We start from the raw sequence: 27844 nt of genomic DNA, 5'->3' as shown, positions 1-27844 counted from the left end.
TTATGGCTGGGGTTGAAGGGGGGAAAAAAACAACAACAAAAAAATTATTTGTTAGCCTGAGTCTTGCGGCACTGGTACGTGCAGGGCTTTGAGCGAGATTCCTGGCGGTGCGAATAGGAAGAGGCTGCTGTTTTCCTCAGCCGAGAGGCGCAAATGGTAAATGCCTGACTGGGAGGGGGGCGAGAGGCTTACCTGTTGTGTTAAAATATTTCGTGACAGCAAAACAGTTTTTTATGTCTCTTACGATGTTTTATGAAGTCAGAACGGCCACCTAACCCGTTGGTTGAGATTTTTATCATACCTGTGACAATTTTCCACCTATCTTAAAGACCTAAAGGATTGTTCGGAACGCCTGGTGCTGGGCTATTGCTGGATCTCCCCAGGGAAAGATGGCACAAAACTGGATGCAAGGGATTCTCGCTTTGAATATGAACGGATCTTTTTGATGAGAAGGATTTGAGGAAAATAGCCTGTTATTAATTATTTAAGAATACACTTCCTGGTCTTGTTCTATAAGCGGTTTGGCTTTATTCCTGCAAATGGATTTGTGTTGAAAGACCCTGGGTCCATAGGGATGCAGTAGGCATATCCAAGAGATTTGACAGCAGGATTGGGCATTTGTGTCCTATTTGCTTATGGTATAGCTGTTCTATACATTCATCATCTGTACATTCGTCATACATTCGTCATCTATAACATCATTGTGTTCATTAGTCTGATTGGACAAATCCCTACTCTGACACTGGTTTTATGTATACTTGGAAATTTTCTTCTTCTCCAAAAAATATTTATTTCAGTTCTGTAGGAAATAGCCATGATGGTGCAAATCTCAGAAGGGGCAATAGTAGCTTCAGGATGGCCTTTTGCTTTAGGGACAATTTAACCTGCCCCTGGAGGCAATGGAAGATAAAAGCACACCTCTCTAGCTCCATGACCGTAACTGAGAAAGTTGTTTGGATCAGAGGATTTTCTACACAGACAGACTAGCTGTGTCGCTCTCGGTTCCGGGGAGTCGTCCACCTACCGTTGGGGCTGTATCATATCTAAGAATTCAAGCAGATTTCAGAGGTCTGTCACCTCCAGCATTTCATAGGGACCTGTTTCCTGAGGGGCTGAACACAAATCTTAAAAAAGGCACCTTCAGTGGAAGGATGTAATTGACTCTCTCCTCATTCCTGATGGGCTTCAATTTTGTGCATTCTCTGTTCTCATAGGGAAACTTCACGTGGAAACTCCTGTTAACTTCTTCAGAAATGGTTTTCACATCTTAGTTTGACAAAAGCCTGCTGGCGCAGTAGTGACAAGCTATCCCTTCAGCTGGGCTGTTGGAACTCTTTGTGGGGTCAGTCAGTTGGTCAACTGCCTTGGAGCAAGGTTAAAAATAACCAGTAGAAGTTGCTTATACTTAACGCTGCTGGTGAAAAAGGTGTTTGTTAAACTGTTCTGACATTAACGTGACCATTGTTAAGATATCCCCCATCTACTTTTCTAGCGCCAAGCTTCTCGGATCAAAGGTAGCCAAAAGCTTAAAATAATACTTTGTTTATATTCCCCATCCCAAGTGCCTTTCCTCTGTCTTTGATGATGATGATGGTGTGGTTGGTTTGGTTTGGAACTTTTTGAAGACAGAGCGCGCTGGCTTTTTTTAGGTTGTGAGATTTCAGTGCAGGGTGTTTGTCTTCATGTGTGTTTATATAGTACCTAAAATAGTATGGCCGTGGTCCTAACTGGGGATGTATGGGTAATGCTTTGTTTAAGAACTTGAGTGCTCATTCCTTCCTCTGGAGTATTTCTTATAGTGGCAAGTTTCTCTAGTTTCAGTGTGGAATACGTTACCTTACAGTGTCAGATGTCCTTGAGTTAGCTTTTGTTGTTATTTTTATTTTTATGTTCATTAGTATGCTTTACCTGTCTCCGCTTTTTTTCTTTTCCTTCCTCTTTTTGAATTCTTAGGGTATCTCTGAAATCCATATTGAAAAGAAAGAACAAACTTTTAACATTTCCTTGATAAAATAAAATAATACAAAGCTCTACAGAGATGTATTTAAGCATTTTTTTCTCTATTGGGGTGGATTGTGTTATACTGTTGCAAGAGAACTTGAAATCAAAGTTCTTTAGTTTCTTGCACTGGAGAAAGCTTAATGAAGTGCACAATTTAAAAGAGATGCTGCACATATAGACAAGTATATAATTTTCTTTTCAATTTTAGCCTATTATTAAATTACCATTAACTGGCAAAACATAATTTTTGAAATGAGATTTAAGCTGCCAAAATTCTAAGGCTCAAATGAGAGAACCTTTGGGCAAAACTAATTAGCAAAACCTAAGCTGAGCTCAATAAAATCAACTTAGGCATTTGCAAATCCAGAACTGGAAAGAACCAGATGTTTGGTTTCTGCTTAGTCCCTCTGTTCTGCAAGTGTAACTGCATAAATATGGAATAGTAATAGGCTTATACATAAGGCTGTTGCTTGATTCAAAATGTCTTTGTAAAAGCATGGGGGCATTATTTTCCCCATTTTGCAGATGGACAGAAATGCAGAACTTCAGGTTTTGGGAAATAACGTAATGGGTTGGGGCTACGCAGCAGGGATACGGTAGCGTGTATCAATAGCACACAAGACAGGAGAAAACTGGGAAAGAGGATGTTGTTTAGGACTCCTGTGTTCCAGCTAGTCATGCTACTGGAGATACGTATAAATAAGAACATCTTTCTTTCTTTCTTTTTTTTTATTTTTTTAAAGAGAACATTGTTACACCTTTTTTATAAAAATGTTCTTCAGATTTCTTTTATGTAGTGCATGAATTATTATTTTTTTTAAAAGCATTAGCTTGTTTCTCTTCACATAGTTTGTATGAATTCAGATTTCTTTGAGACTTCCCAAAGAAAGGAAGCAGGATGTCTTTTCTCTAGATTTTTTTGTTGGCAGTACAATGTGACGCATTAAAATGAATGCTTGAGGCAGAGGTGGTAATAGGTTATGCTTGCTCACTGCTTGGACAGAAGCGTCCAAATCTAGAAATATTTTGGTTTATCCAATATTTCTAGATCATGCCTTGGAAGAGGTTAACATTGTATTTGTACGCTAAATGGGAATGGGGGTATTCAAAACTGTTGACACTTCGATTCAGCTTCTCAGAGAACATGGCTAGTATTTAGCAGCAGCAAGTAAAAGAGTTTTCTCAATACAAATGGAAAAAAAACTTGGTAATATGTGAAATATTCAATATTTGAGTGAAAAGTTTAACAATGAACTGCTTCTGTTAGATCAAGTAATATTAAAGTAGAATAAAGGCAGTTTTCAGTTTTTATGCTGTATTCAGATACAGCTTGTGTAACCAATTATGTCCCTTTTCAACTGAATATCACAAAACATAGTCTAGAATATTAACTGCAGCTCAAATTAAATTTCAAATTAAAAAGCTCCTCCCTAAATATCTGCTGTCTTGAACTTTCGAAACATGGCTAATGGGGGCACATCAATGTGTATTTTTTCTCCCATTAAAATCTATACAAGTAGATTGTACTTCTAACCATACACCATAACTGTTGAAAACATCCTTACTGACAGCTCCACAGCATATTAATGTTTTTTCCTGTAGATCGCCCTTTAATGATAGACCTTTTCCTTTCAAAGTGTAATTTTCCTCTTTCAAATGCTTTTTCCTTTGTTCTGAATGAGCACATCTCTTTTCTCCCCAGATCTGTTTAAGACAAGCCATCAGGAGTTTTATGGGGACATTACCGTACAGTATTAGGGTTTGCTGAGAGGTTAGCAACCTTTCAAGGGTGTTATGCTTTCAGAATGTAGAGATTGAGGATGGCAGCAGAAACTTGCTGATAATAGGGAGACGCTCTGAGTGGAGGTGTCTTGTTTTCTTACGCAGCAATCGTTCCTGGGTTCCAGTAAGTGAACTCAGCGAGAGCTGGGAGTTGGAGCCAGGGTGGAAAACAAATGCCTCTCTGAAGATGCCACGGCTTCCAGCTCCTTGCTTGGTGTTGGCCCTGCCTGCATGGCATTCAAAATCTGCACATGTGCTATCTTTGGATCCGGTGCCATAAATTGCGAACCCAATCTGTAGTAGTCCATCAAAACCAGATGGGATAAGTCATTTCTAACTTTGAGGATTCATGTAATTTTTGGTTTAAAAAAAAAAAAAAAAAAAGGATCTGGGAATACTAATTAGTTACTGTTTGTTCTCTTCTTCTTTGCCCGCTTTCTCCCCCACCCCCACACATAGCCTTTGGTTTTTATGGTTTTCTCTTTCTGTTTCTACATCTCTTTTCTGTGTTATCACCCATCTTGGCTTTTCTTATATTGGACAAGCCAGCAATTACAGAATAAGTCTTTCAGCCAGGAACAAGCTGCACAGTAGAAGCAGCAACCATCACAGCAGCTGACCCAGTACATTATGCACTTCTGCCTCACAGTTTATTACTTCTGTATTGTCAGTGACTCGCGGTCAAAGATGCCCCTTGAGCGAGTTCTCAATTAGAGACTATGGCATGATGTTTAGGAAGTTGTAGTCGGATGAAAATACTGATAATAACATTAATTTTGTATTTTGAAAATTTCTGATATAGAACATAAGGCCAAAACATTTGAAGTGATAGAAATGCATTACAGTCTGTTACATATATTGTTGTTCTTGGTGCATAGTCTCCTTGTTCTTCCATGGCAGTGACCATGTAGAACACTTCATATACCTGACTATTTTTCTTTGCTTTCTGTTGTGTTCATTTTGGATGAAATATTACTAAAATTTTAGATTAATAGATCAAGATAATATTGCCTCTATCTGTTAGGCTACACTCTACTTGAGTGACTTCTGGAGTAAAACCAGGATATTTACATACTTCTACAAAGAAAAATTCCTTAATGAACTACAGTTTTTGATACAAGTCCTTTTCACTATGTACCAATGTTCTTGCTCTTTTCTGCTCTCCTTTCCCCAAATAATTCACCTGAGATTTTTGAGTTGTCTGCTGTCTTGGCTTTGGTATGCTTAGAGAAGAGATGTTGGGCAGTCTTGAGCTGGGCTGAGCCATAGCCCAGCTCCCTGTCTTAGGATCCTCCTCCCCCAGGTGGGGTGAGTGCACGGGCAGCCTGGGCGCTTCTGGCTGCCTTAGGTGTGCTGTGCGTGCACTGGGCGGCTGTCCTCTGCCTTCACAGTTGCTCATGCTTTTCCTCAGAAATGCCTGATTCTACTGTGTACGTTCAATGCATTTGTTCTGTGCCGTTCCTGTGGGCAGTGCAGAAGGGGGTGAGGGACCCACCACCGCTCAGGGCTGTTGCTGCCACCCGGACATTTTGTATAGTTCACATTGTGCTATTATATTGGGACAGATAGGCCAAGAGTGCTGGATTGAGATGAGAAAGCTGTGGTAGCAGGCTGTCTACAGGCGGCAGTTTGTGTAACCCGTGCTAGTTCAGAGTCATTCAGCAGGCTCATCCATTCCAGCACAAACGTCAAGCTGTTCAGAATTATCAGTCTCAGCAGTCGGGGAAGTGCATTTTCCTGAGGTGTCTAATGACATCCTCAAATGAGCTGAGAAAAGATTGTGTGCTGGAGCTATGGAAGAAGTTTCAGTAATCTTGACTGTGTCCTAACATAGTTGGTAAGAGCTGTAACATATTTAACCGACAAGTTTAAATATTTTGTGTGTGTGTGTGTGTATGTACATATACATACACACTTAATTTCTGTTAAGTCTGGCAACATGGCTTCAAACACTAACCTCATATTTTCTAGCGTACAGGATGCAGACATTCCCCCTCCCCACCCACAGTTAACTTAAATGAGTCAGAGTGTAGTCACTTCTGCTTCTTGTCTCACTTAAGGGATTGATGTATACAATGGTGTTAATAGGCAATTTTCTACGACTATGTTTAATACTATCATTTTCCGTTCTCAGGATGTTATCTTCATGGTGAGCTGGTGGGAAAACTGAGTTGTAAATCACCCCAATGGATGCGGACAGCGATGTTGCATTGGACATTTTAATCACAAATGTAGTGTGTGTTTTTAGAACAAGATGTCATTTAAACTTGAGAAAGATTGCATTAGAGGGAGCAAATGTGATATACAAGCGTGATGTTGGGGTAAGAGATTCAACATACCTCAATTACCTGGTTTTTATGAATGATCCTTAAGCTAAACATTCTTGTGTCTGATACCTGTATGTGGCGGGTAGAGAAAAACGTAGTTTTATTTCTGTATTTCTGTCTTGATAGGTATTTAGTCTGTCATACACTATATGTGTGTAAGGGGAGGGGGTAAATACTGTCTTGGAAGACTGCAACTAGTGAGGTGAATATTGGGTATAAGGTATGTGATTAGACCTCTTACACCTCAGGGTAATAACATTGATGTTTTTGTCAAGAAAACATATCCTGTTAAGGAGTTATCAGTGTGGGAGTCACTGTAATAAGAAAAAAATTAGCACAATGCTTGTGGCTTTCAGCTTCTTATTCAGAGGAAAATACCTTCATTTAATCTGCTTTGTGAACACTGAATACTGAGATACTCCATGCTTATTCTGCTCTTCTTAGGAGCTGACTTTTTTTAATTACTGAAAGAGATGAAGGAACAGTTCAAGGCTGTCAAAAACAAAGGAAGTATTAATATAACAGTTGATTTGTCTAACAGTTAATTTGGGGTTTTTTCAGTATGAAATTGAACTACCACTAATTCCCAATTCTTTTACTTTTATCTTTCTTTTTAGAAAGTATTAATGAAGCTTAGGAAACCTAGGATTACGGCCACAATTTGGTCCTCAGGAAAAGTTATTTGCACAGGAGCCACAAGGTGAGTTCATGAAGATTCTTCCTCTAGCTGTAAAGTCTTGTGTATTTTAAAATATAATGTTGTAGATTAAGAAGATGGCAAGAAGCAATACTTGCCACTGTTAAGATTCACTCACGCTGGATCATGCGTAGAGCCTTGCCAAGCTATGTATTTGGGAGGAAGTTTTCTATGTGAAGTATCTGCCTCAGACTGAGTTGAAATATTAAGCAACGTCAGTTCAGCCTTCCAGGAGAGCAGCAGGGAAAACTACTTTACGAAGAAAATCCTAGAGATTTGATTTGAGAACTCTTTAAGGAGTCTGTGTTTTTAGCCAGAACTGGAAACTTGGGATGACCTTTTTTGAGGGATATCTCTTTCTATTTCACAAAAACCCGACCTGAATTTAATCAAGTTATACAGTGTTGAGGGACTAGAAAGAAGCAAAAGCAAACTCTCAGTTCAGATACATCTGAGACTCGCTAAACTCTTAACAGCTGAATTCCTTTAAGATAGGTCTGCATTGTAGAGTAAGGTTAAAGTACAATAGTAAATTTGTATATTTTCTCGTGGAATGGAAGGTGATTGTTCAGGATGTTAACTCCAGACTACCTGGTGATCGTATTTGTCTCTTAAGAGTATTTAGTGTCACGTATGATCAAAATACGTCTCCAACTTCAGCTGGAGCTAAGTGCCAAGATACTTTTCAAACAGGGCATAAAGAACTCTGTTCGAATATCTACATAGTTAAAATGTAATATGCACAGTAGGATAACATGAAGGCTGTCCATGTCATCATGGTTCAGGTGTTACATGATTTAATGGTTCATTTTGTAGTCTGAATAGGTGTTGGGGGGGGGGTGGTGTGTACACAAATGTATTCTCTATTTCTCTTAATGCTAGATTCTTTTCTTTCTTCTTTACAGTGAAGAAGAAGCTAAATTTGGTGCCAGACGATTAGCTCGTAGTCTACAGAAACTAGGTTTTCAGGTAATTCTAATGAAAAAGGACTTGTATGGCTCAAACAATGCTGGTAGTCAATTTTTTAGAAAGAGACAAAAACGAGGGAGCATAACTATTTAGCAGCAAGCATGTTTTCACTCGGATGCCCCTTTTGTGTCAGCGTACATTTTCCAGATGCTAGTTAAAGACAACCTGTTTTATTTAGTGGATTTGAGTTTCATTTGGCAGCTCAGAGTAGCACTTCTTCACTGACTAATGAGCAACAAAATTTTTTTAATAAATGAACCACCCACAGATGTTTCTTGGATAGAATTTACGGTATCTTGAAAGATTTACTTGGAAGAAGCGCTGAAGAGTATAAACTTAGCTGTCAATTGAACATAATTTTCCCTTTTTTCTGATGGGGTAGCAGATACATGTCCATCTTGCTAAGGGCAAGTTTGAGCCTTTTTAAGTGGGGGGAAAAAAGTTCTTGTGTTGTGTGGTTGCATAGCAGGAAAGAAGCCAAATAAACTACTTAGGATATGAAACCCCTCCTTTTTTCTGGGTTTGGGTTAACGTTACCAGTCAAAAACACCACTTGAGTTTCTTAGTAAAGGTTGAGAAACAGCAATGTGAATGACTTAAAATGACATGGTTTAGTACGCTTAAAACTTCCTTGTAGTCAGTTGCGCTGTTTACCCGCAGTTTCAGTTTACGGACATTCAATAGACACAGTGGCTGTCCTTTGGCAGGGAGAGGCTCCGCTTCATTGTAGTACATAAAGGCAGTGGTGACAGGCTATCCTGGTAATGCTGCATCAGACCCAAGTGGAAGTTAAACATTCTTACAGTTATGAATGCATGCGTTAGACCCAGCCTTGAAGTTGGAATGGAACATTAAATCAGTGAGGTAAACAGTGCTTCCAGGGTAGACACACCAAGTTTTATAATAAAGCGAGCAGTTTAAGTGGAATATATTTTGAAGATTAAATTGTTAGTTGACCTTTTATAGGGCTAAGTTGCTTCTACTGGTTGTATACTTCTAAAAAGCTTTGACTGAGGAACCTTCACTTGAAGTTCAGGCAATCTCAGAAAACGAACTAAAGTTTCTTCAGTGACATTGCCAACACCAAGTTCTCAGCAGTGCATTTGTTTGTTTAGGAATTGTCCATTGGCTATTTTATTGTCATCTAAAATGGCTGTGGTGAAGAAAGAACTGAAAGCCAGTAGTTTGAGCTGGGTTTCAGAAAGTAATGGAGTAGAAAAACAGCTTCCTGTACTGGCCACTGGAGACTTGAAACAAAACCATTTTCACTTTCTCTCTTATTCTTAGTTTTAATAAGAATGGTGTATAGCAACAAGGCATTAAAGAAGTTTTCAAAATGCATAAGATTCTTGTAACAATGAAATTTTAAGGTTTTTCTCTGCTTATTTTGATGTTCCATGAGCTGTTCGATTTGGTTTCTTTTCAGTTTGGATGTGTTTAGTACAGCAATATGAGTTCTTTCTGTGTCTCATTCTTAAACTGTACTATAACTGTATAATACAACTGTGAAGAATCTAGTTCAACAGTTACTGTACCACAGAAGGATAAAGGAAGTGATTGGAGTCCATTAAGTACTGTTTAGATTCCTCTTAGAAATGCATCAATCACAAGGTTCTAGTTCTGGAATCTCATCAAAATATTCTAATTAGTATTATTCTAACTTTTTTGCAACCCGTACATCTGCCTTGCTGCAAACTGAATTTCTAATGTCTTTTTTCCCCCTCTCTTTTGAAAAGGTAATTTTCACAGATTTTAAAGTTGTGAATGTTTTAGCAGTGTGCAACATGCCCTTTGAGATCAGATTGCCAGAATTTACGAAGAATAACAGACCTCATGCGAGGTACGGTAGGATTTTAAAGAATTATAGTCTTGGTGTATTTTTCAAGCTTTTCTTTTTCAGTTCTAGATCAATCTTTTTTTACCTTTTATTTTGTTTTCTAGTTATGAACCAGAACTTCATCCTGCCGTGTGTTACAGAATAAAAACTCTCAGAGCTACCTTACAGATTTTTTCCACAGGCAGTATCACAGTTACAGGTATTTTGATGTCAAAAAATAAATATTTAACTTGTTGGAAATATTTAACTTTAGGACCAGTAGGTTTAGGAAAGAAAGACGTTTAAAACAGTCAAAAGATATGTTGAAGGTATTTTGTTTCCCAGTGCTAGCACCTAGCTTGTTTTTGAGTGAAAGTGCCAGAAGAGTTGTAGAGAAAGTGTTATTATTGGTAGGCTCAAAGGTTACTTTCATTGAATGTATGTAGTCTGGTTTTTATAAAAACAAAAATGAGATAGGACTTGAGAATGCAGATATTTATTGTTTATGTAAATATTTGAATTTTCTTCCTTCTTTTCATCTTCACAGTGCTGTAAACTGCACTGCATGTATTATTAACGTCCCTTTCATAAATACACGTTTCCAAACAGGGGATTTATGGAAACTACAGGATAGCATAGCATCTTGTCATAACTGAAGTTGACCAATATTTGCAGTTCTTCAGACTTGCGCTGTCTTTGTTAAAGCTCAACTGAGAGAGAACCACCACCTGTATCACAGGCATCAGTGATTGTTCCCATCCGATCAGAGGCGTGATTGTCCTGGGTCTTGGAGATGCCATGCCATGTTTTTTCCTCTCTCTTCCTAGTTTTCAATTTCCATTATGTTTGCGTGTGAGGTGTCCACCGCAGGTTTCCAGATATGAGAAGTCACATTTTTTAGAGAATACCTGTTAAAATGGTACAGAACCAAACCCCATCACTTCTATGTCGCTTTATATCACTTTAGCGGGAATTCTGTCTTGTGGGTGTTAGAGCTCAGCTGCTGGTATCAGAAGTTGGATAGGGATTTTTATTTTCGCATCTTAATTCCTTAACAAATGCCTAGGCTTTATGGGGAACGTTTCTCACAAGATATCAGAAATGTTTTTTAGAGAAGATAAACTCCATCAGATTTGGTAATCTGAAAATGTAGGGCTAAAAAGTATTTCAAAGATTGCAGTATATGTTCTGAACAGAGCAGGTGGTCTAGCCAAAACTAGAGACTAAATTTAAAATAACTAAGAAGCTTGAGTATCACTGCAGTCATAAAAGGCTCTCAGTGTCTTCTCAGCCTCCTAATGAGATCTAGCCTTGCTGTAAGATTATTATTGCTCCATATATGGGACAAAATCACTTTCATATTTCCAGAATTGTCCTTTCAAATATGAAATCAAATATAGTAAACATCAAAGTTTTACTTCCTCCTGGTTTACTTGTTACAGTGAGTTTGATCTATCTCAGACCTCTGTTGGTTTTGAAGGCTTCTGTTCTGCCTAGGCCTTTCTTCTAGGGGGAAAAAAAATGTCCACAGTTTTATGCTTCTTGTTCTAAAAAATGTTTTAAATTACTTTTCAACCTTACTGTACTCCTTCTCAAGTGCGTTCAGATGAGGTTCCTTTTGACTATTCATGTTTCTGTAGTACTAGTACTTGTCACACCACTAACTCAAGAATTTTATTTGAGATACATAATTAGAAATGTTATAAAACAACCAGAAAGGTGGGGTTGTTTTTAGTGGGACAAGCATAAAAAGATTTAGGTTACACTGAGAAAAGAAAATAAAAAGAACTGATATCTAATAGGAAGAAGTATTAATTTTTCTTCCTCCAAAATGAACGAGGGGATTGGTTTTGGTGGTTTTTTTGTTTGGGGTTTTTTCTTTTCCTCTCTTATTCTTCCCACAATCACGATCCAGCTTTTATGTCTCTTCAACCCTACGGGAGTAGCGTTTTTTACAAGAATTATTTGCCTACTCATACTGTTGCTTTCTGAAGGGTTTCTCTAGAACTTGCATTTCTATAATAGCAGACAAATTTAAAGAAGGTGTGCAGTATCTGCCCAGAAGGCAGATCTTTCACCAGCTTGTTTTAGGTGAGTGCTTAACTCAACTCGACAAGTTTGAAAATACAGGAAGGATCCTATTCCATTCCATTTTCTTTCTGACTGAGCATGTAAATTAAAACAGTATGTCCGCAATTACTTAAATAAGTAATTTGTAACTTAGTTAAATAAGTTATTTATGATTTTGGGGAATGATTTTGAACAGTTCTCTATACTTGGAAAAAACTTCTGCAGTTTAAAGTGAGGTAAAAAACCCTGAGTTCACAGGCATCAAAGCATGTGAGAAATTGCTGTTTTCATTTATCTGCATCACCAAACTTCTATCCAGGATTAATTTCTTCTGGCATGTTACTGTTCTCGTATTTGCAGTCTTAGTTGTTCATTGCATAAAATGGTCTAGTACCATTAGAAAGCATCACTAGTTCATTCTTCCTTTTCCTTCCCCAAATGCTCATAGATCGTGTTAGATAAACTTCAGATGCTTCATCCTGAGACAGTAACTATTCCCCGTCTTGCTGGTTTTTGTCCTGAGATCAATGGTGGAGCTATCTGCAAAACCCAGACTAGAAAGTAATAGTCTGTAATTTTCAAACATAAAATAATCTTACTTGAAGCATGCTTGGGTTAAATCCAGCATTGTTTAGCAGTAGTTTTTTGTTGGTAGGTTTTTAAAAGAAGAGATAAAAGTTGCTAGGCTTTGAGTAATACAAATTCCTAGAAGATGAGCGTGAGTAGAAGTACTTCTTCTACCTCTGCCACTCAGCCTCTGCCGCATTCTCTGGGCTGACTTTTTAAGCCAGTAAATAGAAACAGCACACAAGTTGAAATGAAGTTAAATGACAGTATTATTTGTTTTAGTCTATTTTAGACCAGTATTTATTTTAGTCTATTTTAGACCAGTGTAACACATCTTGCAGATTTCATGTGAGAGTCTTTTCTCATAAGTAAAAGCGATCAAAGGAACACCTTCTTAAGTTGGGAGAAATGAGGGAGTAATTATTTTTGTCTACAGGATAAAGTTGTGATAGTTAAAAATATTACGGTTATTTTAAAGATACTATTGTTGTTTTAATATCTGTTTCCCTGATTTTTCTCTTCCTACTGCTTTTTTTTGTTCTTAATATGTCTCAGGGCCAAACGTAAAGGCTGTTGCCAGTGCTGTGGAACAGATTTACCCATTCGTGTTTGAAAGCAGGAAATAAATTTTATAATTCACCACTTGATGGTTAGGTTCCCTAACCGAGCACCTTTAAAGACTGCTGCACATTGGACTAAAAGCAAAAAGGAAAACTGGACCAACCATAGCAGAGGAATACAGACTCTTTTACTTGCTCATGGCCACGGTATAAACTCCAGTTCTTTTGGATTTTACTCTTAACAGTGCTGTATTGTAAAAACGGAAGTTTACAAGATATGAAATTGCTGCTTTTAAAAAGACATTCTATTTATTTTTGCAGTAATTTCTGTGTATTCATAAGCAAAGCTGTCACGATGTGCACTACCTTTAAAACATTTTTTTTTTTTTTTTTTTTTTTTAGTTTGAGCTTGTGTTTTATTTGTGAATAGTCTTTTACATTTTTGTATGCTGAGTATTGGGCACCAAAGAAGCTGTAAAAGTTATCTTTTTCACCTTATGAATGTGCACAAATAAAAGTTTGGAAAATATTTCTCTTCATACCTGTTCTGTTATATTCCTTTCCCTTTTTCTATTACAGTTAAAATTGTATAGTTGCAAATTAATTTGAAACAATGTAAGAATAGTCTTTTGCTGATACCTTCTGTTTCTATTTGTAGTATGTGTAAAACTTTGTGCGTGGGTTAGATTGAAATCTATAGTAGTTGCGTATGTTTATCCGAGGATGAAATTTGGTTTGTTCCCAGTTCTCTTAACTACATGCCAGACTTCCAGTATTTTCTTGCTGTTACATGAAGAGAAGACATTTCTAAATATAAAGGTCTACAGCAAGCGTTTTCCTATAGATGATGAGGAAATCTTATCAGCTAAAGAAGCTACTGTAGAAAAACCAGCTGCCTTGTCCACCTACTGGATGCAAAAGGAGCGAAGTTACTATGTGAGCTTCGGTTTTCAGGAAAGTGGTGTTGTGCTTCAACGCAAGAAGATGGTATGGTCACACTAATCCATCCCCAGCTTATTGCTGAACAATTAACACAGACCTTTTCTACACTCTTCTTACTGTACAATACTTCCATGACAGGAGCTGCCAACAAGCAACAAAGCTTGATTCTGGCATGTATTATTATTGGTATTAATCTTGGACTTGGAAGCCAGTAGATGTTTCTCTCAATAAGTGCACATTTGAAGCAGGAGAGAGGTGAATGCTTAAAAGTAACTGCAAATGCTACTTTTAAAAAGATACAATAAATATGTATAAATGTATGTATGTCTTTTTTCCCTATCTCACTGAAGAGAAATGTAACGCTGCTGTTGTGTGCTGCAGGTAACATACAGTCTTGGTGGGTGCTAGAAATAGCAAACCATGGGTTGTTACCGTGCCAGAAGTCATGGTTGCGAAAGAAGGGTGGAGGAATGTCCTAAGGAAGCAAATGCCTGGCATAGTGTCTTTAGTCTGTCTGAGGGGATGCTATAGAAGTTGGGGCTGTCTGTAGTGACTTCGTGCAGAAATTATGGAAAGGAAGGAGTAATGTGGGAAATGCTCAGCCAAACCCTTCAGAACCAAAAGAAAGGAGCAACCATTTGCCACAAGCCTTAAGTGATGTATTCATAAAAATGCTCTTAAGCTCAGTGTAGGTAGGAAAGAGAGGACTTACAACCTACAAATTACTAAGTTGAGTTCAACGGTCATGGAATCCATGTTTTTTACTTTGTACAGAAGATAACGTGGACCTCGGCACGCCTGACACAAATGAGGATTTCGTGAAAAGTCAGAGAGGAATGGACAAACCCCCATTAGGGAACACTAGTGTATTATTAGTACAGTTTCAAAAAGAAAAAGCAGACGGCATTTGAACCATGAACAAAATTGTAATGGGTTTTCCAGGAACAAAGTGTAGTCCTAAACTGATGAATGAGGATTTGGCCATTGTAACTACACTAGCTGACTTGGATCAGGCTTGCCTCTTTTTCTTTTGGATCAAATTACAAAGTACTTGAGTGCTACCAGTGACCTTCTGGAGCTTTTATCAAGCATATGCCTCTCCTAAATTTATCTATGGAGAAAGACGAACGTCGTGCTTTTTTGTTAGCACTGTCACGTAGCATGAAATCTGCCTGTTAGAACAAAAATGAAAGGTAATTATAAGCTGCGATGTATTAAAATGGGAACTTTTTCTTTTGAAGTGCTGCTTAGATCCATGCTCCCAGTTTGAGGCCTTCATAACAACCCACAAGGGAGGCAAAAAGCACACCGGTGAACTTGCAGGGTAGGGTCATGCATTTACTCGGCCTGTGCGTCATAATAAGCCCCCCATGCTTTCTTCAGCTCGTTCTTGGTGTAATCCTCATGCAGGTCTTTGTGGTCACTGGTCACAAATTCTTTGGCAAAGTTCTGTGCTACTTCTCTTTGATCAGAGTCTTGTCGGTCCCAGTTTTGGCTCTCTGCAGGCCACTGACATCCTCTCCAATCCAAGTGATGAGGGCAAGCTTGAGTCGCCCGCTCACGGCATTGCCAGTGGTGAATTGGAGAAAGCCAAACAATCAAACATCATCTGTGCCCTTCCTTTTAAAGGTTTCGTAGTCTGTGCCTCAGTCTTCAGGGATGATGGTAGAGCCATTGTATTTAAAAGTCACCCAGTTCACCTTGGTGGCATTGTCCCTGACGAGGTTGTACACCTCCCTGCACACCTCTTTGTCAATTTTGGTGGCCACAGGGGTGGCCGTGCCAGGGAAGGAGGGAGCAGGGGGGGGGGGCCCCCCCACGGCTGCTGCTGCTGCTGCAGCACTGCAGCACACCACGCAGCAGACTTGAGAATGAGAATAAGAGCAAATAAAAAATTCTTTGAAGCATGTGCTCACCTACCCTAGCTCCAAGGGAGCTTCAAGCTCTTTGTGATAAACACGCTTTAAAACCTCTGATGATGAAGGGCATTGGGCAGTGTACGCTCATACTCGGGGATATCCCTCCATCCCGTCACTGCTGTAAATGAGCAGGTCCCCACCTCAGTCTGGAATAAGCCTTGCAGCTGCTTATTTCTACATGCAGACATATACAGCCCCCATCCCAATCCTCATGAGCCAGGCTTTGTTGCCTTTGCCATGTTGTGCTGCCTCCCCCTCGGCTCTTGCTACCCGCTCCTGCAGTCGTGACATGGACCCTAGGCCCTACAGCACGATGCCCCCAGCGCGCTAGCTCTCGCCTCCAGTGCAAGGAGCGGTGCACTGGATTAAGCGTACCCGTCAATCAATCAGCTCTTCCTCAATGGCCACGTTTTCTAGAGTGCTGTCTGTCTGTCCCTGGTTCTCTGGGTGAGTCCCATGCAGGACTCCGCACAGTGCTCAGCTGTGGCACTAGCCGCACCATAACAAGTTTTTTTGACATTTCTTAGAGAGAAGGGTTGGTTCTATTTATACAACCTACTGAGGGCTCCTCTCTGCAGCAGAACGGTAACTCTGACTCATCGCTCGCTGGTGAGTTGTCATAGCCACTAGATCTTTTCCTGCAGTTTGTAGCTCCACTTTATCATTCTCTGGCTTGCAATTAGTGTTACCAGAGAAGTTTGCACTTACGCTTTCAGATTTGTATTCTGCTTTTTTCAGACCCTTCTCATGGATTTGCAAAGCTTTGAATTCCAACCCCGTCTCTCCCAGTTTAGTATTGCCTGCAAATTTAATAAGCATATTCTGTTCTGTAATCCAGTCCATTAATGAAGATATTGAATAATTTTAGATTTGGGACAAATTTTTTTGTGGCGTGCTTCAGAGATCCAAGGATGTGATTTGTAAGACATGCTCCTTTTTTCCCTTGTATTTTAATAGTTGATGAGGTTGTGACTGCAAGTTCTGTGTCATCAGACATGCAGGCTCTGTTATAAAAGACCAGTACAATTAGGGCTAGATTTATAGGGCTTATACAGGGCTAAGTATGTAGGACTACAATTAAGATGAGAGCTATAATGATGTAAAAAGCCTGCGACTACAGCATCATCACCTTTTGGAGGTATCTGAAGCTATTAGGGTCTCTGCAGTTAAACCAGTGTTGGAACTGCACCTTCGTCAGAAAGACGGTATTTTTACTTACTTGTTCTTGCACTAAATAGGTGCGCACAGGGAAAGTTTAGAAGAGCTCGCAATGAACCCAAAACCTGTAAGGTGGGGAGATAATTTCTGTGGTATTTTCTGAGTTAAATTTATTTCTGTAAGAACACTCACAAAATTTATTACAGCAGAGGTTTGTTTGGGAAGCTGCGATGCTGAGAAGGATTTTGCAGAAGTCCCTTTCACTAAATGTAATGTAATAGAAATTGTAAGCTGGTATGGGCTTGGATTGCATGTGCAAAGGTCTGCTGTCAAGAGGCAACTGTCAGAAACTATCTGGTACCAACCAGAGCAAGTGGGGATGCTACTGGAAATGCAGGTAATCCACTACCTGGTAAAGTCACAGATTAGGCAACAGATGAATTTCCTGCAATACAGTCTTACTGAAAATACATTATGTTACTTGATTTAATCTCAGGCCCTTGTTAGTATGAAAATGATAAACTAACAGCGTATTTGGAAGACTCCCCAGAGTCACCTTAGTATTTCTTGTTCTGAGGCTGATTTAGTAGAACACGTGATAGTGATGACTGCTCTGAAGCCTGAACACGAAGCAGGTGGAGAGACTGCAGTAGGCATCATTGCTGAAAAACTGAGGAAGGTCCTAACATGCAGAAACCCAGCAAGTGGTGGGCTCAGACTCTGTTTTTTGACACGATCATTTTGCAAGCATTCAGAACTGATAGTGGAATTTGTAGTTTTTATAAAAAGAAAGTATCACTATTGAGCTAAGAAAAAAGCCTTACGGTATTAGCAGGTCCAGTGTGCAGCCCTTTGCTGGCACTTGAGAAGTTCTTCTAGATCTTTTGCTTTCCTTCAACAAATGCTTGCCAGGCTTCCAGGCTTGACACATACTCATTAGGCAACACGTGGCACCAACCACATTTCCCATATTTTATTTTTCTTTCCATTTCAGTAATAGAATGTGTTCTTTTCTCCAGCAAGAAGGCATTGATATTTTTCAAAACTACTCTTTGCTTGAGCATACTATCGTTAAAAAAAATATATTAAATTCAGGCTGTGAATCACAAAGCAAGCTGATCCCCAAAGTGCAAAAATAAGGATACTGAACTGAGCATTCCAAATAATAAAAAACCAAACCAAACCAAAACAAAACAAAAAACCTGCACCTAATCTTGTAGATTTTGGCCATGTTCTGGTTCTGGAATTCCTCACACCTCCAAGTTAAGTGTGAAAATTGAAGGTAAAAAAATTCAACCATCTATGCATGAAACACCTACGTTTAAAAACTTCAGCTGCCCCTTTCCCCCCACCGCCAGAGTCAATCTCTGACTTTACCTCCCCTTGCATTTCGTGTGACATCCTCAGCCATGGCTTCTCTCCCACTGCTCCAAACCCACCTCTCCAGCTCTCCCCATTTCACACTGAAACTTTTCATGGCTGAGCTCTAGTGCATTTTGCATCCTTTTTCTGAGTGTTTGTAGAAGTTATTGGAATACTCTACCTTTGCCAATTCCTGCAACTGTTGCTGCCACAGTCAGGGGAGCACAGGAGGCTTTGCTGTGGGATCTCCCCCATGCAGGGGCAAATGAAACCTCCCAGCCTCTTGTGGTCAATATTGGAACTGTAGACCTCAAACAAAATTCTAAGCAGGTCTTCATTTTTCACTGGAAAATTCAAAGTAGTAGAAACCAAAGTTTTTCATGTCTGTGGACAATACAGAAGCACCTGAGATCCAGGGTGGAATTTAGCTTGGGATGGGAACCTGCTGATTCCTTGTAGGGAATGAGAGCAAAAGGCTTTCGAGCTTACTGCTTCTGATGGGGCCTTCGGTCTGAGTCCCCTGCATCTCAGGTGCACAGCCCCACTGTCTGTCCACATGTCCTGGGTGTGCTTGGTCTCTCATTGCTTATGGACTACATCAAAAGGGCTCACATTGACCCTTATGAGAAGATTCTACTTAATCTTTGGTACATTGCATATGGCAAAAACTGCACCTTGCTGAGCCTTCTGCATACTATCATAAGCATCCCTGAAAGCAGCCCAGTCTCATGGCACCCGTGAGGTTATTGTGAGGACTGATGGTTCTAGGATCAGGACAGAAAATATAAGGGAGCCATAGGCTGACCAGCTAGCCAGTGGCCTAGCAATTCAGAGTTCCACTTGTTTTAAATGACGTGGGATCTGCATAGTTAAAAGTCCTGCACTGCGATAACGACTTACCTGACCTTTGTACCAAAAGTCCAACAGGGGTTTGATATTGGTTCCCTGAAAGCTTACGATGCAGGAAAGTTGTGGTACAGATTTGGCCAGCAGGTTCCCATCCTGAGGTAGCTAAATCTCTGGCAAATCATGTCCTTGGCTTCAATAGTTTCTCTTCAGGTTCTGAACACACGTTCACTGTCAGAATAGACGTGCTCCTATAAATTTACAATGTCAGTAGCTAGAAGTGTGACCACGTGAGAATCTGATCAGAATGGATCTGCTCCGCTTGGAGGTGAAACGTTGCCTAGATCAGTAAGTTACTGTTCCTTCCATGCAGGACACAGTCAGGTGGTTTTACTGCTATGAGACGGCAAATAAAGTAGGATCATGTGCTTAGTTCAAAGTAGTATCTGCACTCCAGCTGACAGTGTCAGTCTTGCTTCCTCAATTAAATGCTGGAAGAAATGCCGCCATGTGGCTGCTTTTAAAGCATGCTTTTTTCTTTAAACAAAGAACCATTTATTTATCTGCTAATAAATATTTATCTACTGATCATTCCAACAAAATCTATTAACTTTCTAAGAAAAAAAGACCTACGTTCTTTTATGGGAGCCATATAGATAACGCTTTATAGAGGCTTGCTGAGTACTCCAGGATACACTTGCTAAGCAATAACCAAGAAATTGACATAATTATTAATTTGCAGTGATTGCGGCTTCTGAACTCCCTTTGTGCTGCCCTGTACCACACAATTCTCGCTTTCTGAATCCAAAAGTCAAAGTCCAGTGTGCCCTGTGTTGAGAAATAAAATTATTTTGGCACCAACTCTGATACCTCCACCTTCCAACTTTCCTGGGACTTGGAAGCTAAAGAAATCCTATCTCCTCTTCTGTAAGGCCATGCTCAGTCTACAGTAATTCATTACGCAAATGTCCCCCCATTAAACAGTTTGACTGTGTTTTCTGAGGAGCAGTTCCTAGGTCACTGAATCCTGGCCTTCCCAGGAAACTGTGTGTAAAGTTTCTCTTATAAACTGAGCATGCTCTGTGTTATAAATAATTAAGTTCTGATGAATAAGATCCTTTTTCAAGTCTTGTTAAGCAGAAGCCTAAATTAAAATTTGTAAACAGTTCATAGCCAGTTGTTCTGCACTAACATCATCCTTCACACCCCACAGTTGTCCATTTTTGCTCCATAGCATTGTCTTCCCTAGCGTACTGACAGAGTTGTTAACCCCTTTCAGCCCCTTTTTTGCTAGGCTAAACAGACCTGTGTTTGGTGGGCTCCTCCTGTGAGACTCTTCCTTCCCCTCGGCACCCTGGTCGTTCTTTGCACCGCTTCCAGGCTGAACTCTCCTTGAGTATGGATAACTAGAATTGTGCGCAGTATTCCAATTTCCATTCACCTCCTGTACATAAGAGGTGAGTAACCTCAGGGGAGGTGAGGGATGGTGATTTGAAACAGGCAGAGCCTAGATTTCCAGCAAGTTATAAACTGCAACAATCTTTAATGTTGGCTGTAAACTGCCGCTGAAAGAAGGTCTACGAAGAAATGAAAGAGAGAGTATCTTGTGTATAATAAAGATACCATGTGCCCCATCGGAGTGTGAGCATCACTGAACTTTTTTTTTTTGTTTTTTTAATCAGTCTTTTGGTGAAGGCTGCTTTGACTGCCCCGGGTCTAGTAGAGCTGCTCTTTCTCTTTCTTGGCAAGTTCCACTGGCACCAGTTTCTCTCTGCGCTGGGTCATCCAGCACAAGGGGGTCTTCACATATTTCCTGGAGAGGCAAAAAACCCCACAAAGGTTTGCCATTGAATCCAGCTGGCAGAGTGCTCTCCCTGCTACATACTCCTTCCCTGCTCCAGTTTCCCCCCTCGGCTCTGGCTCCAGCTCCTGCGTGGATTTATGTCTTTCTTTAACGAGGAGGGAGGAGAGGGCCCTCGGGGAAAGGCAGTGCAGGCTGGGCCAGAAACGTTGATTTCTCAGTCTGTGAAGCAGTGATGGCTGTGAGGGAGGGCCCAGGGGCTCCGGCACCACAATTACCTTGGGGCTTTCTGCACTGGGATAATTGCTCTTTCCTAGACCCTAAATGGAATCCTTCAAGCCTGGCTGAGTTGCAGCGTACCCTTGAGTAAAAATATTCTCTTGGGAATCTAAAAAACCCAAATACAGGATGACCCATCGCACTAGGCTGTTCACATGTTAACTACCTCCACTGTCAAAAAGCATGTGTCTTATTTTCAGTTTGAATATTTCTACCTGTGCCTTCAAGCCTCTTTCTCTGGGTGCCATTTGCCCTGTGGGGAGGCAGCAGCCTGGCAGCAGTGGCAGGGAGAGCGTGAAGGAGTCCCTGTTGCCCCGTCAAGCACAGGGGTGCGGGCGCAGCCAGGGTTGCCACCTCTCCTGCAGCAGCATGGCCCCAGCTGTGGTGGGGCCTGGCTCTCACCCCAAACCATCGGCCCTGCAAAAATTTTGTCCACTAGATTTTTTACCCTATCGTTTCTTTATCCTTTTATTCATCATGCTGATGACTTCTGAGATGAGTCTGAAAAAGCAAGTAGCTGCTGTAGAGCAGCTCTTTGAACAGATCAGGAGAGTGCTGGATTTTAAAAACTGCTAGTTTTTTCTATAATGTTTTACATCCAAAAAACAACTGAAAAGAAGGGGGGCAGTTGTGAACTGATTGTAAAAATTGCCAGTTAATTTGTGGTCAATGACACCTGCATTTGGAGATTGTAAGTAAATAGCATGTGTGTCAGCAGACCGTTTAATTCTGTTCTCCAAATTGATGTGCTACTCTTGTTGAACCTATGTAGTTCCAAGGGCCACCCTACTTCTCAGGGACGAGAAAAGACAGGTAGAGTCAAAAGACACAAAACCAGTCAGAATGGGGCATGTTAGAGGAGCAGGCACATGGCATTCACATCACCAAATCACTCTCTCCCTCTCATTGATCTTCTACCCTTTTTATGTGATGAGGTGGGGACACAAAACTCATGCTGGAAGAACCTTGTTTGGGTATGAGCTCATAGAGTCTACAGAGCCATGGGACTCAATAAACGCACAAAAAAAAATGCCCGTCTAGAAGAGCTATCAAAGCTCACATGGAGCCTTGAAGTATTTGAGATAGGGCCTCTCTCCTTTGCTTTTTCTGCATGCAAGCCAAGACACACAGCCCTAAATGTGAGAACACAGTTGCCCTCCTCTCCAGGAATGGCAATCAGCAAAAGTGCTGGGGAGCCAGGTCAGGCTGCAGGCATCTTCACAGGGCTGCTGGAAACCACCATCCCAGTAGGGCCACTCCTTCAGCATCAACACAATGCTTGCTGAGATGAACATGCACAAGCTCTTGTGCTTGAGAGAATCTGAACTTTTGAGAAAAAAAACCAATGCAGTTTCCTTTTTCTTTAGCATGCAGTATTGAAAGGCTTGGTCCCTCTGGCACCCGGGGGATGTGGTCACACGCTCCGCTCCATACTTACTGTTTAGCTAGTTCCATGGATATTTGCTCCAAAGAGCATCCTTTTGTCTCTGGTATAAACACAATAACAAAAGCCAGGGATGCTAGGCTCATTATTGTGTAAATGAAGCACACCCAGGACAAGCCAATGAGCTCTACAAAGAAAGAAAACATGTCCTTTTTAACTTTCAAATATTACAATTGCCATAGTATTTTTATAGGATACACCCCTAATGCACAGGAGGAGTTAGAAAGAAGCCGAGCTGTTATCCTTAGCTCACTCATTTGTGTCTGGCCATAATTTGAAAGAGAAGAGTGGGTTTGCTTTTTCTAATACTCTTTATGAAAGAAAATTGATGAGCCCATACTGACCCATTTAGCACAAACATATTGATTTATTTTGCTTGCAGTCACTTGGGATGGAAACTGTGAGTAGCCATTCTTACTGGTTTGTGCAAAGGCACCAGAAGTCACAAGCGCCTCAGATTTCTACCCATCTCTGGTTCTGTTGCACATTCTTTCATGGAGTAAAACAAAGCATTTTTTCACATTGTTGCAGTTCTCTCCAGCTAATCCTCCCCGCCTGTCAGTTCCCAGCACTTCCACTGCAAGTGACGAGTCCTGCGCCAGAAGGGGATCTAAGAGTGAACCCCTAATGGGGCCAGCCAAGCACTAGTGGTTTTCTGTGCCCACAGTCCAGGAGCAGGTAGGTCCCCAGGCTGAGGAACGCACCCTGCAGCCCCTGGCAAGTAAAGCATATACAAACCCAACAGGCTGTTGCAGCCCCCTTAGCCCTTTTCCCTGCTGAAACTAAGTCAGAGGATTGAGACATTTGTCAGTTGTGTTGTGAGCTAAAAATTGCAGCTGAAGCTGCTAATCCAGCCGGTATCTTCTGCATCAGATATGCAAGTGCAGGTGCTGCTGGCCACCATGACCTCCGCATTTGAAGACAGAATTTCCAATGCTGCCTTTCTGCCATAACTAGGAACACGCATTTGCTTGTAGTTACACTTTCATAAATCCAGGTTAGACTCAGCTAAGCCAATAGAGTTATTGTGTCTTTGCATTCATTGAAACTGAGACCAGAATCTTTTTTTTCAGGTGAAACGGTGGATGCTGAGCACCTGAAGTCTGCACTATCTGCTTTCAGTGAGATTTCCTTAGAAATAGCTCTAGTCTGGTCCAAGGACTGAGCAAGTCTTGGCAACTGGAGTACATTTGCTGTGCATTTGCTGGTCTGGCTTTGTCCAAAAGCTTGTGCAGTCCAGGGCTGCCCTGTGGTGCAAACCAAGGTGCAGCGAGTGGAGGCAACTGGATGATTCGCTTCTGAAGAGGACCCTTGATCTAACTAAAGTGCTACTGTGGGCACAATGAGTTTGGACTGGCACATTTTTCCTAGTTTTACTCAAGATAGTACTCAGGGGGTTTCATCTCTTTTTTTTTTTTTTTTTAAGAAAAGAAAACACCGATGTGAAGCCCATTTTAGTCACAGATCACACTCATCTTCAAATCCATCTCAAAATCCATCTAACAGGATGAAAACCACCTCAACTTTTTGTGGGTTGATTGCTTGCCTCCAGTGGAGAGTAATGTGGAGTTAAAGGAAACCTGGAATTTCTGTTCCCTTATATATCTTGATTTTCAGGGCATATTTTCATCAAAATAAGACTGAAAATAAAATTTGAAAAACTTCTTGTGGAATAAAATTAGAAAAAAAAATATTTGCCAATCAATGAATTTCAACATCAGCATTTAACATTTTCCCTGGTTTATCATCACGTTATAAGTTACTATATGGTAGTCTACTTTCTCACATTAAAACATGAAACATTTTTACCTTACAAAGACACCTTTTTCTAAAGGAAGTTTTCTTGAAGCCAGGACATTCCTGTGAAAAGGAATGATTTCAGTGGGATTGTCTTTAAAAATGTTTGATCTAAAAATCTGCAGTCTGATCTAGAGGAGACGTTCCCTTGACTTCAGAAGATGCAGGACTAAATCCTAACTATGTTGTATTTTCAACCTACTAAGGCAATAGTGTTTTTAAGAGCTGGGGTTCACAACCTATGGAGCTGATGTGCAAGGTGCTCTGATCGCCAGCACCGTGAGGCTGTAATTACTAACACAAACTTAGAGAGATGTGGTGGAAACGGTGAAGTTACACTAACAAAGAGCACTTAAACAGAGACCTGAGTTTGGCTCCTGGAGCATCACAGCTGTAATTTTAGCAATGTTGTTTGTATAGGAAAGATTCATTTTGCCCACTGGGAGAATATCAACTTGGAAGGACATAGAGGAGTCTTACCAGTTACAGTCAAAAATGTCAAGGAGATGAGGAGATTTATACCCCAGTTCATGCTAGATGTCAAAGCCATGGCCCGTCCTCTGATTCCACCAGGGAAAATTTCACTCAGAACCAGCCAGGACACTGAAAAAGAAGAAAAAAAAAGAAAAGAACTTGTCTTCGAAAGGATGGCTTTACTTGTTGTAAATTTAAGTTGTTCGTGAATTCAGGTGAGGCCACCTGAAAGAATATGGTGATTTTTGGAGATGTTAGGTTTGTGTGGCCCCAAGCCCCAGAGGACCACCCATGATCTGCCAGCAGCGTGGGCAGTGGGCAGCACCACCCCAGGGCACCATCCCTACCTGGTGCCCTGCAAGGCAGCAGCCGGTGGCACCGACTGGCAGCGATGGCACACACGGGACCAGGGAAGTGAGCTCTGACTGCACGTCTGTGTATGAAACGGAGCGCTGGCTAAGTAACTCTCAAGTGATGTAACACTAATGGAAGTGGGGCAGCAAACTAAAGTAATCTTCAGTCTCAGAGCGGCACTGTGTTTTTATGCCACCTTATAAATCAACCTGCCACACTGAATCAGGTTTGCTATTCCAGCTCTCCACTCCATATAAATGAGATTGCTGAGGTATAAATGAGGAAACAACACCTGATTTTTGGCCTCTTATCACACCACACCATACCACAGGTGATCTAAACGCTGGCGTTGCAAACCCACAAAAACAAATTCAGACACAAAAAGCTGGCTGTGTAACCACCTTGGTGGCAAGAGCAAAAAAAAAAAAAAGACAAAAAAAAAAAGACACCACATTTCTGCACCATTCCTGGTTATTAGGAAACAAAAAAAACTCCCCCAAAAAACCCTCCTCCCTCCTTTTGTTCATAAGCAAGATGCGTTAGCAAGAGGTTGCTGTGTGGAGAGGTTGTGGGTTAGCAGATGACCGGCACAAGAGCAGAGGGATATACATGGATGAACTGTGTCTTCAGACCCTGGGACATGGCCATTATAAATTGTTCCTCTGTGATGTTGTTTCTGCAAAATGACAGATGGGAGTTTCCTCAGGACACTTGCACTGGGCAGCCTTAAATTTACATTTTAAAAATAGGTTCCTGTATGTGCAAGTGTGTGTCACGCTGCAACACCACTTCAGATTCTTGCAGGATTCCTGTGTGACAGTACTGGCAAAGGTAGAAAAGAAAAAAGTGCTGTGGAAGGAAACTGGAAAGGACCAACTGAAAGAGGAAAATAAAAGCCCTGAGCTTTGAGTCAACAAGGCAGATTTGAGGAAACCCTAGATTTCTTTGTACCACAGGTTTGAATTCAGTAATGTTTTCTGGAGCTAGCCCAGATTTTTTTTTTTTCTTTTTAAGGAAAAATATTAAGGTCTTCACTGCCACAGTGGGAGTGACCTGGCAAAGTGGTGATGTTATTCCAGATAATCAAGACCACGCTGAGCAATGGCCTGACAGTGTTACGCACAGCCAAGCGGCACGCGGTCATCACAATGCCACCATGTCTAACGGCAGCCCGAGAGAGGCTTTTTTTCTTTTTTTTTTTTTTTCCTGACTTGGATCACAGCAAAGTTTAATACGCTCGCTGCTGACAAGACAAACCTCGCTTGGAAGGAATGCCCTGGGCGTGCGCTGTGGGGTGCCTGTGGGCGAGGGGGGAGCACAGGAGAGGAGAAGCGGCCTCTCAAGCGGGTGGTGTTCCCTGCCAGGCCAGCTAGCCCCGTGCCTGAGCGAAACCAGGCCCTGGCGACGCACGAGGGCCTCACAGCTGTATTTTGCGCCTCCTCAGCATCAGGGCTGTTGAAAGCACTATCGTTAGTCACAGCCGATAGGACATGTCACGACAGGGAGCGCTAGCTGAAGGGCAAAGCAGCAAGTAAGCGAGATGCAAAGGCGCCCTTCTGAGCAGGGCCTGCACAGCCCGTGGAGTTCGTCTCCGTAGGATGGCCTTGCAGCCAGCAGCTGAGCTGGGCGGGAAAAATGGTTATACACCGAGAGCAGCAAAGGTGATATTCATAGTCATGTCAGACAGGTTTAAAATAAAGTCTGAAACAGTTCAAACCCGCTTTCTGCTGGGCATAAGCCAACCTGCAGAAAAAAAACTTTTTTTCCAAGGACAGACTGGCCCTTTCAGGCTAACTACAATTTGTCTGGAGGTTTGAAACGTACTGTGTTGCTGTTAAGAAACCGAAATGCTTGAGGAACTGCATCAGCCGCAACAGCGGTCAGCTGCTCTTATTTCAAACGGTTATTGAGTTCAGGCAGATCCCACCGACACACCAGCTCTATTCTTCATGCCTGCTAATGGTGGCCACTTCCTCTGCCACAGCCCTGACCTCTGCTTTGCTGGTAAGGAGCGGGTAGGCTTATTCCCCACGGAGAAAGAGCAGTTGTAGAAATCTGACACTTATTACAGTCTGTTTATCCCTTTCCCCAAGCTGAGGCCGCGATAACGATCGATTCTTTGCTTTTAGCACCTCTCTGGGATTATTTTTTTTTAGTATTTGTACCTTTGCCAAAAAACAGCAGCTGCTGTAGGTATGGCAGGGATGTGGCTTTCTCTTGGGGAGCCAGTAATGAGGTTCGGGCTCCCATTCATAATGACTGCTGCTACCTGGTGCCCTGTGTGCACGCAGCACTGCAGAAATTTAACCTGCACGCTCCCAAAGTCGCTGCAAACTCAACTATGTACTCTGTCTTCCCCAGCCTAAGCAGTGGCATTGTGCAGAGGAATCATAGAATCATTGAATCATTTAGGTTGGAAAAGACCTTTGAGATCAAGTCCAACCATTAATCTAACGCTGCCATCCCACCACTAAACCATGGCCCTCAGCACCTCGTCTGCCCATCTTTTAAATACCTCCAGGGATGGGGACTCCACCACTTCCCTGGGCAGCCCATTCCAATGCTTGACAACCCTTTCTGTGAAAAAATTTTTCCTAATGTCCAACCTAAACCTGCCCTGGCGCAGCTTCAGACCATTTCCCCTCGTCCTATCACCCATTACCAGGGAGAAGAGACCAA

At 41.3% G+C, this 27844-nt stretch overlaps 2 protein-coding genes and 1 pseudogene across 7 annotated transcripts in view; 1 reads left to right on the top strand and 2 right to left on the bottom strand.

Moving 5' to 3' along the window:
• Positions 1 to 10: 10 nt before the first annotated feature.
• On the top strand, positions 11 to 14045 carry TBPL1 (TATA-box binding protein like 1). Of its 6 annotated transcripts, none has more exons than XM_035899796.1 (8): positions 11 to 156; positions 1215 to 1374; positions 5918 to 6104; positions 6728 to 6810; positions 7713 to 7776; positions 9513 to 9616; positions 9718 to 9812; positions 12785 to 14045. In XM_035899796.1, the coding sequence occupies exons 3-8, from the start codon at positions 5970 to 5972 to the stop codon at positions 12853 to 12855; spliced, it is 552 nt and encodes a 183-aa protein (XP_035755689.1). In that variant the 5' UTR covers positions 11 to 156; positions 1215 to 1374; positions 5918 to 5969; the 3' UTR covers positions 12856 to 14045. The 6 variants fall into 6 exon arrangements, with proteins under 6 accessions (XP_035755689.1, XP_035755692.1, XP_035755690.1 ...); XM_035899797.1 differs by lacking the exon at positions 11 to 156 and adding an exon at positions 3889 to 5091 and having other exon boundaries at positions 163 to 1342; XM_035899799.1 differs by lacking the exon at positions 1215 to 1374.
• A 1024-nt stretch (positions 14046 to 15069) lies between these two features.
• Positions 15070 to 15521, bottom strand: LOC104131146 (annotated as a pseudogene).
• Positions 15522 to 20732: 5211 nt separating this feature from the next.
• The window catches only part of SLC2A12 (solute carrier family 2 member 12), a 32732-nt gene continuing 25620 nt past the window's right edge, over positions 20733 to 27844 (bottom strand). The window contains exons 3-5 of the mRNA XM_009644349.2: positions 24818 to 24940; positions 22535 to 22667; positions 20733 to 20829 (exon numbers count right to left, since the gene is read on the bottom strand). Coding sequence (XP_009642644.1) covers positions 20733 to 20829; positions 22535 to 22667; positions 24818 to 24940 — 353 coding nt within the window. The remainder of the gene's footprint in view (positions 20830 to 22534; positions 22668 to 24817; positions 24941 to 27844) is intronic.

The sequence above is a fragment of the Egretta garzetta genome, unplaced genomic scaffold (genome assembly GCF_000687185.1).
Source record: "Egretta garzetta isolate BGI_Z169 unplaced genomic scaffold, ASM68718v1 scaffold397, whole genome shotgun sequence".
Classification (NCBI taxonomy): Eukaryota; Metazoa; Chordata; class Aves; order Pelecaniformes; family Ardeidae; genus Egretta; species Egretta garzetta.
The sequence above is the reverse complement of the archived record's forward strand: the minus strand, read 5'-3'. Positions and strand labels throughout refer to the sequence as shown.

Bases quoted from the DNA above. Each gene is read 5' to 3' on its own strand.
- TBPL1 (XM_035899799.1), top strand. From the start codon at position 5,970: ATGGATGCGGACAGCGATGTTGCATTGGACATTTTAATCACAAATGTA. The intron at 6,811-7,712 runs GTGAGTTCATGA...TCTTCTTTACAG, and splicing joins ATTTGCACAGGAGCCACAAG to TGAAGAAGAAGCTAAATTTG. The intron at 9,813-12,784 runs GTATTTTGATGT...AATATGTCTCAG, and splicing joins AGGCAGTATCACAGTTACAG to GGCCAAACGTAAAGGCTGTT.